Below are 15943 nucleotides of genomic sequence, written 5' to 3'. Positions count from 1 at the left end.
TACTATTTTGGGGAAAAAATAGGTTTTGGTTCTTATTGATGTATATGGCATCTAGATATACGCTCGATGTATAGTGTTTTATGCTTTTTGTTCCATTCCTGCTCACTATGTGATACTATAAAATAGATTTTAATGTTTAAAAACAGTGTTTCTATTGCTTATACACAATGGACTAAATTTTTATTACTTCAAAAATAGCTTTCAGTGCTTGTTTATTGTATTTGTTCTCAGGGTAGCCCCTCCCACCATTCACATCACCCTGGTTACACTCTATTTTTAGTGTGCTAGCTCAATCAGAGCTCACTCAGGTATGTCTCCGAAAGCATACCTGCTGGCAATACACTAGTCATAGCCCTTGGAGAGAAAGCAAAGGCAGACTGGTTTGCTAGGGATATTGCAGTGTAGTTCAGGGAGCAGTGCAGACTTAAAACATGTTGTCAGGAGGGAGGGAGACACAAGTCTCCGCCCTGGAGAGGTGATGTCTGGGAGCCCTTGAGGGACCATGGACAGGGAATACAGGTGCAGTTACCCTGAATCTATGACAAAGTACCCTCCAAGACTAAGAACAAAAATCTCTGTCTTCTTTTTCAGGAAGTGGAGTTTAGGATTTTTGTTTTTGTTTTTATAAAATAAAAGATCGAGTGAGCAGTGGGAGTGTAAAAGTGTTGTTGTCAGAACACTCAGTCAAAGAGATGGGTTTTGCATGGAGGTTGTGAATGTGGCCAGGTTCTTAGTCACCTTCAGTTCATTTAGCTGAGGAGTTTCATAGTCTGGATCAGGGGTCGGCAACCTCTGGCATGCGGCTCACCAGGGTAAGCACCCTGGGGGGCCGGACCAGTTTGTTTACCTGCCACCTCCGCAGGTTCGGCCGATCGCGGCTCCTACTGGCCACGGTTCCCTGCTCCGGGCCAATGGGGGCAGCGGGAAGCTGCAGCCAGCACATCCCTCGGCCCGCGCCTCTTCCTGCAGCCCCCATTGGCCTGGAGCAGCGAACCACGGCCAGTGGGAGCTGCGATCGGCCGAACCTGCGGAGGCGGCAGGTAAACAAACTGGTCCGGCCCGCCAGAGTGCTTACCCTGGCGAGCCGCGTGCCAGAGGTTGGCGACCCCTGGTCTGGGTGAAGCTCCCATGGTCCCAAGTTGCCCCTTTTGTCTGTAATTTCATTGTGCCTGTGGAACATACCGATCATTGGAGGCTGTGATAAGAGAGAGAGAGAGACAGTCTCCCTGTTAGCGAAGAACAACTCTGTGAATCAAGACAGAGACTATGAACTGGCTGTGAGTTCATGGGGGAATCAGTGCAAAGCTCTGCTATGATGTGTTGCTGAGCAGGGACGTCGTTGTGTTCTAAACTAGCAGCAGCTTTTTCAGGATATTGGACTTCCTACCTTGATACAGAGAATCACAGTAGTTGAGCCATAGTAGTTGAATTACAGGTGCATGGATTACTGTGGCCACATCTGTCTCTGATAGGATCAGGCATGACCTTCTAGAAGTGGAAGCTTTTTGCCTCCATGATTATTTGGGTATCTAGGTAGCTCCAAGGCCTGAGAACCAATGCCTTCAGAGGCTGTTATGGAAGAGAAAAATTCTTCAGAGCACTCCCTTCTTTCCATCAGCATCACCTCAGGCTTGTCTGGGTTCAGCTTCAGCAAAGTGTTCTTTATCCTGATGCTGATGTCAGAGGCACATTTGAGACCCCTGACAGATAGCATTATTTACCCTTTGACATAAAGGAGATGTAGAGCTGCGTGGTGTAAACACTCGGCTAGCACTTCAGCTTGCTAGCTCTCCTGGGTGGTTTTATAGCTATTAAATATGATGTGGGAGAGGATTGGATCCTTGTGAATCACTTTAGTCCATAACAAACACTACAAATCAAGTGCCGACAATCTTTTATGAAGAGAAGAGTAAAGTTAGGTAAACGTAATCCATAGACATTGCTGTATCGGTATCAAAAAGAGTACTATATGTGGACAGTAATTTTACTGTGAGCAGTGGCGGATTAATAATTTTGCCGCCCTGGCCCCGCCCCGACTCCGCCCTTTTCCCGCCCCCATTCCAACCCCCTCCCCAAAGTCCCTGCCCCAACTCCGCCCCCTCCCTTCCCCTATTGGATCCCTTCCCCAAATCCCCGCCCCCGGCCCCGCCTCTTCCCCCAGCGCGTGGCGTTCCCCCTCCTCCCCCCTCCCTCCCTGCCCCATGAAACAGCTGTTTCGCAGCGCTGGGAGGGGAGAGAAACAGTACGCCGCGGCGCGCTTGCAGAGGAGGTGGAGGTGAGCTGGAGCAGGGGGGCGGGGCACAGAGGGGAGCTTCCGCCCCTGAAAATTTGCCGCCCTAGGCCTAGGCCTTGTTGGCCTAGGCAATAATACGGCGCTGACTGTGAGGCATAGGTTTTGTCACCCCACTGATATTTCAAATGCTGCATGCTGCTGCAAAACATTACTCTTCTTTTTGTAGTTAATGTTACCCGAAATTGGACCAGCTAGTAAGCTTAGGGAGGACTAATGACCCACCAGAGTTTGGCAGAAAGCAGCATGTCTATTATACTGATGGGGGGGGGGGTGTCACACTCACACTCTCATACTCACGCTCCCAGGACAGGCACGGCACTGGAGATGTCAGGATCCTTCAAGGTAAGTGTCCCACAGCGCAGTGATGGACGGTGCGATGAAGGTAAGTTTTCCCGAGGCACGATGAAATGCAACGTGGCGAACCACTGGCAGGAGGTCCGGGTGAAGGGCCTTTATGGGAGGTACAAGCTTGTGAGTGCACTTCTGAGCACATGGCCTCTTCCCCTTTTAAGGACCCGCTCCTCATGGCCTGCGACTAGAGATGACTTGGCTGCGTTTGGTTGGTCACACTCCACCTTGGACAGTGTCCATGCAGTGTCCATGCATTGGGTGTGTGAGCGCTGCCTAATTAGAGTCCCAGACACTTTGTCAACCTGGGGAGCTCTTCTGATTTTCCAGCTGTTCAAGCAGCCCATTCATCCCACAAGCATTCCAGGAGGGAGGGGGAGGGGGAAAGCCACTTCACAGGTATTCAAAGAGGGAGAGGAGACAAAAGAGGGGGGAAAGTGTAACAAACCTTTTGAGCATACAGGTTATACATAGCATACTCATACATAGCATACAGATCACTGCTGCTCCTACAAAACTCTGCCCCTTGATCTATGATCAATACAGTAGTTGTTGTTGTTGTAGGGCACAGGTGATCTGTTGCAAACAAACCAAACAATCATAACCAGGTGAATATAACTAAAACCATTACAATTGACTAAACACCAGATATAATATAAACACAAATGCAAACAATCACAATTATAATAATTGGGAATACAATAAAACCATCACCATTACAATAATTGGGTATATTGACAAACAAAATGAGGCCCAAGTTTGATGCTGCAATAGCCATCAAACAATAAAAGTTAACCCTAACCCTTAAATACACACAACAAATAAGATTTGTAGGAGTACCACAGTTGTCATGCAAGGTAAAACTGATTTGGAAGATACACAGTAACAGAGAACTTGGTGAAGTTGCTGATACTTAAACTAACATTTAGTTGTACAGGTTATGGGGGCCCATGAGCTACCCTTCAGGGCTTGGGGAAGTAGAACCAGGGTGCATAGAGGAAAGTGGAATTAACAATACAAGAAAATGTAACTAACAATACAAATGTATCAAAAAATCAACAACAAAATTATTATTAGAGAACCTAACAAAAAATAAACCTGATGCATTGGGGACCAAAGTCTTTTGGACAGAGGTGGATGTGATTGATAATTTGGTTGGAGATGGGGGAAGTAGAGAGAGGAAAAGGCATTTACCCTGTCTAGTGTAGTATCCCCTCTCTCTCTGGACCCAATGCTAGAACAGGACACCAACCAGAGACAGACACAGAACATGCAACACAGAACACTGAACACAGACTTTGTCGTGACACTATAACCATGGTATTTCTATAACTCTTCAGCTGGTACCAGCTCTCCTGATGTTCCGGTTCAGAGGCTGAAAGATAGAAGCTTAGAAACAAATTAGCACAGTGCTCCCACAGCGGTAGACCCTGCTCGTTTGAGTTGTCCGCAGTGTATCCATTTTCCCTCTGAGGTCCCATGGCCGGTCAGAGAGGGTCTAGGGTGCTAGTCACAGCTTGGTGAGCTAGCATGGGGGAACTGTGGAATCCCTGGGGAACGTATACTGGGTATTGCAAAAGATAAACACAAATCGGTCTTGGATCTCTGGAGCCGGGGCAGGGCGAAGAAGCAGTTTGCTAAATCAATTACTGAAAACCACTGTGCCTCGGGCGGAATACTTTCCAACAATGCGGTCATGTCTGCCACTGGAGCCTGCTGTGGGGTGCAAGCATTGATCCGGCTGTAATATATAGTTAGTCGCCAGGTCTTCCCGTCTGCCTTGCGGACCGGCCAGATGGGGGAGTTGAAAGGAGAGGTAGTTAAACAAACCACTCCCTGGTCTATCAGGGCATCCAATATCTCACCCACAGCTTGCTCTGCCTCAGGAGGATACTTGTATTGTTTCTGGGGCGGCACCAGGGGACCCTGAATGACAATGGGCTCCCCCTTCCAGAGACCACAATCGTATTTGTCCTTAGCCCAGACTCCAGGAATCTGCTTTTTCCATTCATCTGTCTCTGGAACCTCCACAGCTGCCACCCCCAACATAGAGCGGGTTAGCACTCCAGAGACCCCTCCTTGTAGATCTTCTCCCCAATCCACCGTGGGGACCTGCCACACGCAGCGAGTGGCACAATCTACCACCAAATGGAGCTTTCTGAGCTGATCAATCCCCAGAATAACTTTACCTGCCATCTGCGAATTAACCCAGGGGAGGTTAGCCACCAAATCTGCCAATTCCCACCTAGTTGCTGACAACAACGTTCCTCTCTCCTCCTGGCCCCCATAAGCAGCCAGCACAACTGACCGAACTTGCACACATTCAGGGGGAAAAAAGGGGAAAAGCGAAACTGCTGCACCAGTATCCACCAGTGCCACACAGGGGGTACATGTCATTCATACCCTCATTTGGACTACTAGATGCCCCCCCTGATCGGGGGACAGGGTGGCTACCCATTGCCACCTGTCCTCTGGGCATCTGTCCTCCTGTGGGCTCCCCTAGGGGACTTGCACTGGCCGATCCAAGCCGGCTGGTGCTGCTCCTGATGGGGCCGGGATGCCCCTCTGCTCCCCTGCAGGAAGGGGTATCCCCAACTGCACGCACCAGAGCATCAGCTCCCTGGTGGGTTTCCCATGCCAATTGTCCGTATCCTCCCCCTGTTCCAGCAAAACCCGCCAGAGGTTATTCCGCAGGCAGGACTGCCCCCTGCGGTTTCCAGACCGAGGGTCTGGTTTCCCGGGGTTTCTGCGGTCTACTGCCGCCACCTTAGAAGCCTTGCCCACTGGTGGTTGTGGCGGAGCGATGAGAGCAGCGTCCAGCAGGGCTTCCACATCCACGGGTTCCCCAGGTCTCCACCTCCCGATCGTCTGCTGTACATGGACTGGGAGACCCTGGGCGATCAGCCTCAATTCCTCCGGAGGCTATTTGAGCTATGACCGGAGGTACCTGCCCTCCCGCTGTGGCAGCCACACAAACATGCCAGGAGAACCATTCTCTCTACGAACTGGACAGGGTCTTCCCCAGGCGCAGCAGCCACCAAGACAAACTCTGCCAACAACGCATGCGGCCCCACGGCAGGCACCGGCCCCACGGCAGGCACCATCCCCGCCAACATATCAAAGATACTATTGTGTGTGGCATGACTGGCTTGCTGCCAAGCCACCCCTGCTAAATCTCCTCCCAACCTGGACGCGGCTTTTAACACCCGTCGGGTCTCAGCTAGGTTCAGTCCCTGATCCAAACACAGGGTCACCATATCCCAGACCCACCCGCTGAACCCAGAGTGCAAGGGGCCACCCAGGGTTTTTGCTAACTCTATTGCTTGCGCGGAAGTCAACTCGGTCTCTGCCACAGTGTGTCCGGTACTTGGGGCTACCCCGCCCCCTGCGGGCGCAGGCCCATAGTTTCGGACCACCCTCCGGACCACCCAACACGGTGTCTGGAGTCCAGCCATCCGGGGTCTGGATCTGGGGGATCCGGATCACACCAGATATCCCCGTCCCAATCATCATATGGTCCCACACACCCCTGGGCTTTCACCCCAACAGCGGCGACCCGGGCTGAATAAGGCTCCTGGACCCTGTTCTCCCGGGCGGACCCTCCAGGACCAGATCCTTCAGGCAGGTAACTGCCTGGCTCAGAGCGGCATTCTCTACTTCCACCCGCTCCCGCTCCTCCTCTGCCGCCACCACCTGTACTGCAGCTACAGAGAGGGAAGACGCATGGGCGCTAGCAGTCAGAGTCTGTGCCTTCCACATATCCCGTTCCTTCTCCAACTCATTACATCGGTCCTTGAGTGGCAAGCTGAATCTTTGCCGCCTGCCATTGCCAGCCTGCTTGCCACAGCAGCCAGGCGGCTGCACGATCCAGTCCCGCCTTATTGGGACCGTATATAAATACATATTTATCCAACATGAGCTCTAGTTCAGGAATTGTACTCCCAGGTGAAACCGCCCCTGGCATCCAGGGGTCTGGCCCTTTCTTTTGGAGCCATTCTAACAACACCCTGAGCAGTGGTGCCGCTCCCCAACGGGGGGTGTATTCTTCCTCGGGCTGCTTCGCCTTTTTCTTCCCCTTGCCCCACAGTGGCATACTTAGCAGCGGCGTCCTTTTCTCCCTGCAGTGGGTTGCTAGCCTTCCACTTTTTCACGCAGGCTTGAGCTGGACCCACTCAAGAGACAACGGGGGGCACCAGGGGACCCCTACTCTTGGGTTAAATCCTCCACTAAGCTGCCCACATTCTCCACCAGTAATGTTACCCGAAATTGGGGCAGCTAGTAAGCTTAGGGAGAACTAATGACCCACCAGAGTTTGGCAGAAAGCAGCACGTCTATTATACTGATAGCTAAGCTCAAAAGAAAGGGCGGGGGAGTGTCACACTCTCATACGCACGCTCCCAGGACAGGCACAGCACTGGAGATGTCAGGATCTTTCAAGGTAAGTGTCCCACAGCGCAGTGATGGACGGTGCGATGAAGGTAAGTCTTCCCGAGGCACGATGAAATGCAACGTGGCGAACTACTGGCAGGAGGTCCAGGCGAAGGGCCTTTATGGGAGGTACAAGCTTGTGAGTGCACTGCTGAGCACATGGCCAGTCCCCTTTTAAGGACCCGCTCCTCATGGCCTGCGACTAGAGATGACTTGGCCGCGTCTGGTTGGTCACACTCCACCTTGGACAGTGTCCATGCAGTGTCCATGCATTGGGTGTGTGAGCGCTGCCTAATTAGAGTCCCAGACACCTTGTCAACCTGGGAGCTCTTCTGATCTTCCAGCTGCTCAACCAGCCCATTCATCCCACAAGCATTCCAGGAGGGAGGGGGAGGGGGAAAGCCACTTCACAGGTATTCAAAGAGGGAGAGGAGACAAAGGGGGGGAGAGGGGAAGTGTAACTGACCTTTTGAGCATACAGGTTATACATAGATAGCATAGTCACACAGAGCATACAGATCACAGCTGCTCCTACAACAGTTAACATTGTTTATACCTATGCTGTTTTAAAGTATGTCTTTTGGGGTGTAGTTCAAACGGTGCTTTAAATTCTTCCAAGCCATCCAGGAGTTTTTATTTTTAATTTTTCTGTAAAAGCCTTTTGATTCCCCCAAAAAAGTATTGCCAGTACTAGTCCAAAAATGGAAACATTGTCTTTATTTCTCAGGCAGAGCCACTTCCACATATGAACAACGCACACAAACAGCTTTCACTTCCAGTACAAACCAGATTGTGTGGTTTCAGCATATTTTACATCAAGATAATTCATATTAGATTAAATATTAGTCTGTTCATCCAAGATACTATATTTGAAAGAATGGATTCTGAACTAAACTGGCATAGGTGAAAGTAAGCCGGTACGCCGTACCGGACCAGCTTCCCCTGGCGGCAATTTAAAGGGCCTGAGGTTCCCAGCAGCGGCTGGAGCCCCGAGCCCTTTAAATTGCTGCTAGAGCCCCACTGACGGAACCCCCAGGTAGCAGAGGTGGCCGGGACCCCCCAGGGCTCCGGCGGCGATTTAAAGGGCCCAGGGCTCCACTGTGGTAGCAGTGGCCAGAGCCCCGGGCCCTTTAAATCGCACCTGAGCCCCGGGGCTCCCAGCCGCCTCTGCAGCTGATAGCTCTGGCAGTGATTTAAAGAGCCTGGGGCTCCCAGCCGCCACTACTGCAGCCAGAGCCTGGGGCCCTTTAAATCTTGATTCAAAGGGCCTGGGGCTCTAAAGGTCCTGTCACCTTCCGGTTGAGGCCCCACCCCTTCCGGTCGAGGCCCCGCCCCTGCTCAGGACTCCGGCATACCGGTAAGTCCTTTAAGTTACTTTCACCCCTTTAAACTGGCCACTTTCTTCAAATTACAGTAACAGTTTATATAAGCCTCAATTTTCATCCAGGCTACATACATGGGGACAGAGAGAATTTTAAGGCTTAAGGCCTTGATCCTGTAAATTGATAACATCTGGGCAGACTGCTGCTGCTGTTGATTGATATTGACTTCAGCCAGTGAGGCTGTGCATGGAAGCAACAGTTGGCCAGCAAGCAGCCAATTGCAGGACTAGGGCCTAAATCCTTATTGACCATTACAGCTGGTCAAAAAAATCAAAACTTCCTTTGACAAACAGTGGCTTTTTGACTTTGTGTGAGAAATTTTTTCATCAATATTTTTCAGTTTTGAATTGAAAAACCCAAACCCCAATTTTTTCAGGTTTAGGTATTCCCCCCCTTTTCTGCCTCCTTTCACCCCGCACCTGCCACTGAAACAGGAGAAAGAAAAGGGGAATGGGGAGGGAAAGGCAGGGGAGGGGCACTGAAAAAAGAAAAATGTAAGAATTTCAGGGGGGGGGGTATTAAAAATACCAGAGGCAAATGTTTCCTTGGTTTTGAAATGTTTTGTGCAAAATATTTACCATTTGTCTACCCACTCTACTGAGGATTTAATTTTTCACTCAATGTTTTATGTTAACCACTATTCAGTGATCCATTGATATCATATGGGGATAATCAGTTTCCTGTAACTGCTTGGTTGGATGTTAGTCCCCTATCTTGTGTGTGTGTTTCCAAAGTTTCTGCTTTTCTATTAAGAAATGATATGTATACATTTAAATGCAATTTCTGTGTGCAGGTATTACCACTGTATTGACCATGACAACATTGAGTACCATTGCAAGAAAGTCTTTACCCCGTGTCTCCTACGTCACTGCCATGGATCTGTTTGTGACTGTATGCTTTTTATTTGTCTTTGCTGCTCTGATGGAGTATGCAACCCTCAACTACTACTCAAGCTGCAAGAAGCCAAACTGTACCAAGAAGAAAAAGTCGGTAAGATGTGGTCACCTAAGATTACTAATGAAGGGCATAGAGCGTAATACTGAGAGGGAATCTTTCACACAGCCAGTCATGGCAATGGTCCCACCATATGCTTTTGCAAAATAACACCCCAACCCCACCCTGCCTAGACCCTCCCCAATTCTTGATCAATTCCAGCAAGAAGGTGGGAAAGTAGTTGCTGTAGGCATCAAGCTTGTTGCTGCCAAATGCAATACATTCCACAGCAGCAGTCCTTCCTTCTATTCCTTTCCCTGCCTTTCAGCTGTGCAGGTGAATGGAAAGGAAAGTGGCTCCCCCACTGAAAATAAATCTAGAGGTACTTAAGTAGCACAGATTCCTTGTCCAGCCCCAGTTGCAAGGATTTTTGAATAAGGCCTTAAGGAGTGAAAGTGGGGAAAGAGGGAGACAGGCCCCCGAGCTGAGGGAATGAGGAACTGAGGGAGTGCAGCAGAGGTGTCTAGAACAGAAGGTGAGAGGTGAATGGGGGGTGGTGGGTTGGGGCACATCGCAGGAAGAGCAGAGAATGACAAGTTGCAGTAGGGATGAATGGTGGGTGAGTACATATGTATGGGAGTGCAGAAAGTGAAGAGTGGGGCTTCAGAAAATGAATAGGGTGTGTGTCTGAATGTACAGAGGGTGGAGAGAGTGAAAGGTGGATGTGTACCCAGTTGGGCGTGACAGAGAGAGAGTAAGTGGTAGGTATGAAGAATGTGAGCATCAGTGTTGCATGGAAATGGTGCTGAAGTGCACATGAGTGGAGGCAGAAGTGATATCCCTGTGTATGAATTGCAGAATCTATTAACAAACCAATTTATCATGAACTTTTCATTGCATCACCTGCCCCCTCAAAAGAAATCATCTCCCCGGGATTTATTTAACCCCAACCTGCCACAGAAATGATTCCTTCTTCCTCTTCTCTCCCCCCAGTCTGAAATTCCCACCAAGAAATTGTACCTGTACATGGCCCAGGCCAGACAAAGTTCAGTCCTGCACCTTTAACAGCTTTTCCATATACATAAAAACACCAGTTATGAAGTCTGTTATCTGATGGCTCTTCATGTCTAGAAAAGTTGATTCCCAGGTCCCTACCACTCCAGTGGGAACCCACACTTGTTCCTAACTCTATAAGCAAATGAGATAGTAAACTTTAAAACTGTCATTTTTAGGTTCAGAAAACAGCTTTAGGTCATTTTTAGAGTGTATGTTTCCCTCTGAGCCCAGTACAATTGGACTCATGGCAGCAAAGGCACCTGCCAGAGGGACATAAAAATAGTCCCCTCCAAAAAGTCTAAAATAAACTGTTCTTAAATATTTTCCCAGGAGAATGTTGTTGTTCACTTTATGAGACCTTATGGTGAAGTGAAGTGCAAATTCAGAAGGCAAGAGATAAAAGAGAGAACTAGAGAAGAGGAAACTGAGGGAGTAGAAGTAGCTCACCCACTGAAAATGTTTAGTGGAAAATAGGAGTCAGAAAGGTTGAGGGAAATTTTGTTTTTCCAGGCTGGAGGAAGGAAACATGTTCATTTGAAATAAAAGAGGTGAAGCATTAGAGGCGACAGGTTGAGAAGAATGGAATTAAAGAGAGCTCAAGGGAAAAGAGGAAGAAGGAAGGAAAAGACAAGATTCAGCAAATAAATCATGAAGTGGAAAGAGAATAAAAGAAAGGAATAATGGGGGAAGATGAGTACAAGCTAGAATAATAGATAGCCAAGAGCCAATTCAGTGAAAATTCCATTAAACTTCTAAAACAGTCCTTATAAATGTATGGGGTATATGAAAGGCAACATGAGAAGAGTGCTACTGAAAGGAATTCTATAGCATGCTAGAAGTGAGCTGGCTTTGAGAAAATGGAAAAGATAATGGTGTGGAAAGTCTGAATGCAGAAAATATGGCAGTTATGAGAAGGACACGTTTAAGGAGTATATGTCAAGATGAGGAAATAATGCTAATGCTAGGGAGATGTCCTGACTGAAAATATGGCAGTTTGCTAAGTGACATGAGACTGAAGGCCGGCTTTGTTATTATTTACTAAATAAATGAAGTCAATGGGTGAAGAAGAATTCTGGGTGGATGAAAGGTTCTGTGGGAGTTTCATGCCTTTGTTAAGGGATATTTTAAGAAACGTTATTAAAAACCAGATGAATATAAAACAGTAAAGATTTTTTTTCTTCTGAATGATTCTCTTATCTTTATTTGAGCTACCTGATGTCAGTTTTGGTCACATGATGGTGAGTACACTATTTTATTCAATAGCAACAAATGGATGCATGCACATATTGTTGACATCAGTTTGAAATTATTCATGAAAGATGCTGCAATGTAAGGTCATGCTTGAGTCTGACTGTGAATGTTCTTCTTCTTTTTTGGTAAAAGGTCAGTTTATTTTCTGGCTTTGGGAGAGGAACATAAATGCCTCTGGCTATAAGCTCTTTCCAAACGATCTAGGATGGCCAAATGTGCCATCTCCTGCTGCCCTATTCTTACCCATGCAACTTTGCATGTCTGCTTTATAAAGTAATATATGGAAACTGTGAATACAAATTATATCATGAAGTTAAACTAACAAAAATGAAAAAAACAAAGAATGTACAGTTCTCATAGAAACTAACTATCATGGGACATATATTCATGACTATCAAACTGTTAAATAGATTTTGCATTCAAATTTTCCCCTCCTTTTTTGACCTTTTGTTTTTGTTCTGTTTTTGGAAAGTTAGTCTTCCTCCTAGAGAACTTTGTACATCCCATGCCTGAAATTATTTTGTTCAGCCATTTTTGAATGATTGAGTCTGAATAATTAAGGAGTGTTTGGAGCAGAAGACTGGACTCTGGGTCTCTCACTGGAATAGAGTCATTCTCGCTATTGTGCATGTTCTCACTCTCTGTGTCTGGCCCAGTGATGTAAATATTTATCCACAGTAGAACAGCTTCAGCAGGAGAATTTGTGGCACACCCCCTACCCCATCAACATATCTCATAGCTCAGTGGTTTGGCATATTCCTGAGAGGTAGGAGACCCCTCTTCAAATCCTTCCCCCCTCTGGCAGAGGAGGGAATTGAATGTGGGTCTCCCAGATGCATGATTTAATCACTGGGCTAAGAGTTATTAGGTGGGCATCACCTCTCATCCTTCCTTTGCCCTGTTTTGTGTAGAGTGAGGTAAACACCTACCTCATTCTCACAAGAAATGACTCAAGTGCCTAAGCTGCCTGAATCCAGGAGAGAGGTTGCTGTTCATGGATCCCTAGCAGAGATAGGTGCCTCCCTACAGCCTGAACTTAAGCATCTATCACCATGAGAGAGGTGGGGTTTAGAACACACCCCTTTCATCCACATCTCTCATTGGCTAGCTCCGGGAGCTCCTCACCTCATGTGCTGGCATTTGTGGATCACATTGTTAGGTGCATAGCTCTCCCTTTTCATTGTATATGGAGCATGAGCACTTAACTCAGTCTTTGTGGATCACAGTTTGTTCTTGTGATTTTCTAGGCACCTACAAGCTAGGCATTGTGATACGGAGTGTTGTAATGCGTAACTTCCTTTGGATCCAGGCCAAAGTGATAGTTTGCAAGCTGATAAAGCTGCAGTCAAATGTTATGATAGTGTTTTAGTAGCACAGTATTTAATGCAGAGCTAAAATGGATTTCCTGTGATACCATTTTGTATCATATTATTGTTATAGACATTGATATGCATGGTGGTGTGACGACAACAAGGTCCTATGCCAAGGAACTTTCATTCTTAATGAGATGGGTTAATATTAAAGATTAATAAATCCAAAGAGGTTGTGGGCAGGGAAAAGGGGGAGATGAAAGAAAAAGGAAGGAGAAACTGTACAATTTACTTATTTCATGTATACCTTGGGAATTTTGGCATGTGCTTTTGGGGCCTGATCCAAAGATCAAAGAGGTCAATGAGAGTATTTCCATTGATTTCAGTAGAAGAGATGAGATTTGCAGAGATTTGATGCTTAGGAAAAAGGAGGTTGTTACAAGAGAGGGCTGCATGAAAATAAAATGGCATGACAGTGGAGAAGTTAAAGTGTTAAGGAGAGAATGGGTAGAAGGCAGGATAGAAAAAAAGATGAGCCCTACCATGTCCGGTAGAGACATAGAGCCTTGAAGATTTTTGACTATTATTATTATAAAGAGAGTTAAAATATGTTTGCATCCTGTGATGTTAATTTGAAGTCTGTGCTGATAACACTTTTCTTCTCTAGTCATTCTCAGCTGACTTTTTCATTTTTTGGGATTATTCTCACTCGTGATAAGCATAGGTGGCATTAATGCAGCTTTATTTGCTGATAAGGATGAGATTGCCCCATAAAATAACTGATGTGCCCATATGCCTGCTCTAATTATAGTTTTGACACCATTCTTAATTGTAACTTTAGAAAGAGGTGATTTTGATGATCATGTTGTGATATACTGGTAGTTTAAACACACACTTTAAATATGAAAATTAGATGTATAATAGGCCTTGAAACATCTGTGAAGAATACACACCCAGAATTAATTTAACTGGTGACTGTATATCAAAATTACTCTATGGAAACCTATTTGCAAAGGCAGTGACATTGATCCTAAATCCAAAAGTGTCAGTTGTGCATGCTCAACACATCTTTAGAATCTATCCTCACAATCCAAGGCAGCTTTTCAAATGTTTTCTCTTTATTTTCTTCTCCCCAGAACTATTCTGTACTTGATATAAGACCGCCGCCTACAGTCATCACATTGAACAATGCCATGTACTGGCAAGAATTTGAAGACACTTGTGTCTATGAGTGTCTGGATGGGAAAGACTGCCAGAGCTTTTTCTGCTGTTATGAAGAATGTAAATCTGGCTCATGGAGGAGAGGACGGATTCACATAGACATCTTAGAACTGGACTCCTATTCCAGGGTCTTTTTTCCAACATCGTTCCTGCTGTTTAACCTGGTCTACTGGGTTGGATACCTCTATCTTTAAGTGTTGCCGGTAGTGGTGAAGACTGCTGTGTTTTCACACTTCTTGGGATAGTGAACATGAAAAAGTGAAGGAGGACATGGTCAGTTTCATCTCAAATTATAGAGGCCACGTTACCTTTTATCATCACAGAAATCAATGAAGGATTTTAATATGTAGTTGCCTGAAAAAGAAAAACCTTGAAGAATTCCCCTGACTGCTATTCATTTTAAATACAAGATTCTTACTAAATTCAGCTGAATTTGTAGTGTAAACAATGTTTATTAATAATTCTAATATAATGGAACCTTTACTGTTCTCCCTTGGCATTGAAAGCTAGATAGCATTCAAGCAAGAAACAGAGGTCAAACATTTGATATGGGTTCTTCATTCTTATGTCCCTTTCAAAGTTTCTCCTATTCCCTGGGGCTCAAAGCAACACCCACTGGTGCTGGTTAGCCATGATGCAACTAGAGATGTCTAAATCCAGACCAACCCAAGCCACCTTCTTTTATTGAGACCTATTCCACAGTTGCTGGGAGATCTTGTCTTGGTTGTCTCTTTGCATGGGAGAAATCACCATAAAATAAAGACAGTTGCTCTGGTCCCATCAAGCCATGTAAGGTCTCTTCTGCTGCAAAGCTATGGGATTCATAGGCTTAGCCCCCTTCCTGCACACATTAATTTTAATTTGAGGTGAAAAAGCTGATTTACAAGAATGCTCAGAGTTTGATAAAGTCAAAGACGTTGCCTATATCTGAAGTAGCTGCAAGTATTATTTGTAGAGCATTTCAGAGCTTTTTAAAAAAAATAACTGATCAAACATAGCAGGATGGTACATGATTTCTGGAATAGATTTACTTGCAACTGGACAAGACTTCTGCTTGTTTGTGATATTGTAGCAGACTATAGTTGATAGGACATATGTAAGATTCACTACTTAATAGCACTAGGGGTATGTGATTTTCTGCAGATTGCAATTTAATGCAAAGTTCACCCATGCATTTTTCTTCCCCTCCCTTCCCCCTTTAAGTGTTTTTACAGAGTGGAGAAAAATAAAGGTATTCTGTTCCTATAGAGCTAAATCTTGAAGTCCTTAATTACAGAAGATTCCCGTTGAAGTCAATGGGAGTCTTGTCTGAGTTAAGGACTGAAAAATTTTGACCTATATAGTTCAGTATAGGAGTTTGCGTGCGTCAACATTGGATTTAAATCAAAACAGATATTGGATACAGAAAAGACTAGGGGATTTTTTTTTTAAACAACCAAATAGATTTTAACTTGGAAAAGCATTTTGTATTTTTGGAACATGTTTCACAAATTAAATTATTGAGAATTGTCCATTTTGCAACATTTTCAATATTTCTAGAGTGTTAAGAAACTCTTACTTTTCAGCAAACCCTCGGTAAATATTAAGCCAACAGAACTCACATTCTCTACCAAATAGCAATGAATTTTCAGTGCTCTTTGGTTGAAAAATAGCCACATAAAGTAATAAGAGTGTGTTAGATTGTTAGATTAAAATGTGAGTCTCGCCCATGTATCTTTGAA

At 45.9% G+C, this 15943-nt stretch overlaps 1 protein-coding gene across 1 annotated transcript in view; it reads left to right on the top strand.

Annotated features, from left to right (window-relative positions):
- Positions 1-14416, top strand: part of GABRG3 (gamma-aminobutyric acid type A receptor subunit gamma3) — a 543124-nt gene extending 528708 nt beyond the window's left edge. Inside the window, exons 8-10 of the mRNA XM_065403796.1 lie at positions 9245-9441; positions 11649-11678; positions 14138-14416. Coding sequence (XP_065259868.1) covers positions 9245-9441; positions 11649-11678; positions 14138-14416 — 506 coding nt within the window. The remainder of the gene's footprint in view (positions 1-9244; positions 9442-11648; positions 11679-14137) is intronic.
- Positions 14417-15943: the final 1527 nt, after the last annotated feature.

Source organism: Emys orbicularis, chromosome 1 (assembly GCF_028017835.1).
Source record: "Emys orbicularis isolate rEmyOrb1 chromosome 1, rEmyOrb1.hap1, whole genome shotgun sequence".
NCBI classification, from domain to species: domain Eukaryota; kingdom Metazoa; phylum Chordata; order Testudines; family Emydidae; genus Emys; species Emys orbicularis.
Note: the sequence above shows the minus strand (reverse complement) of the source record. Positions and strands in the feature narration are given on the sequence as shown.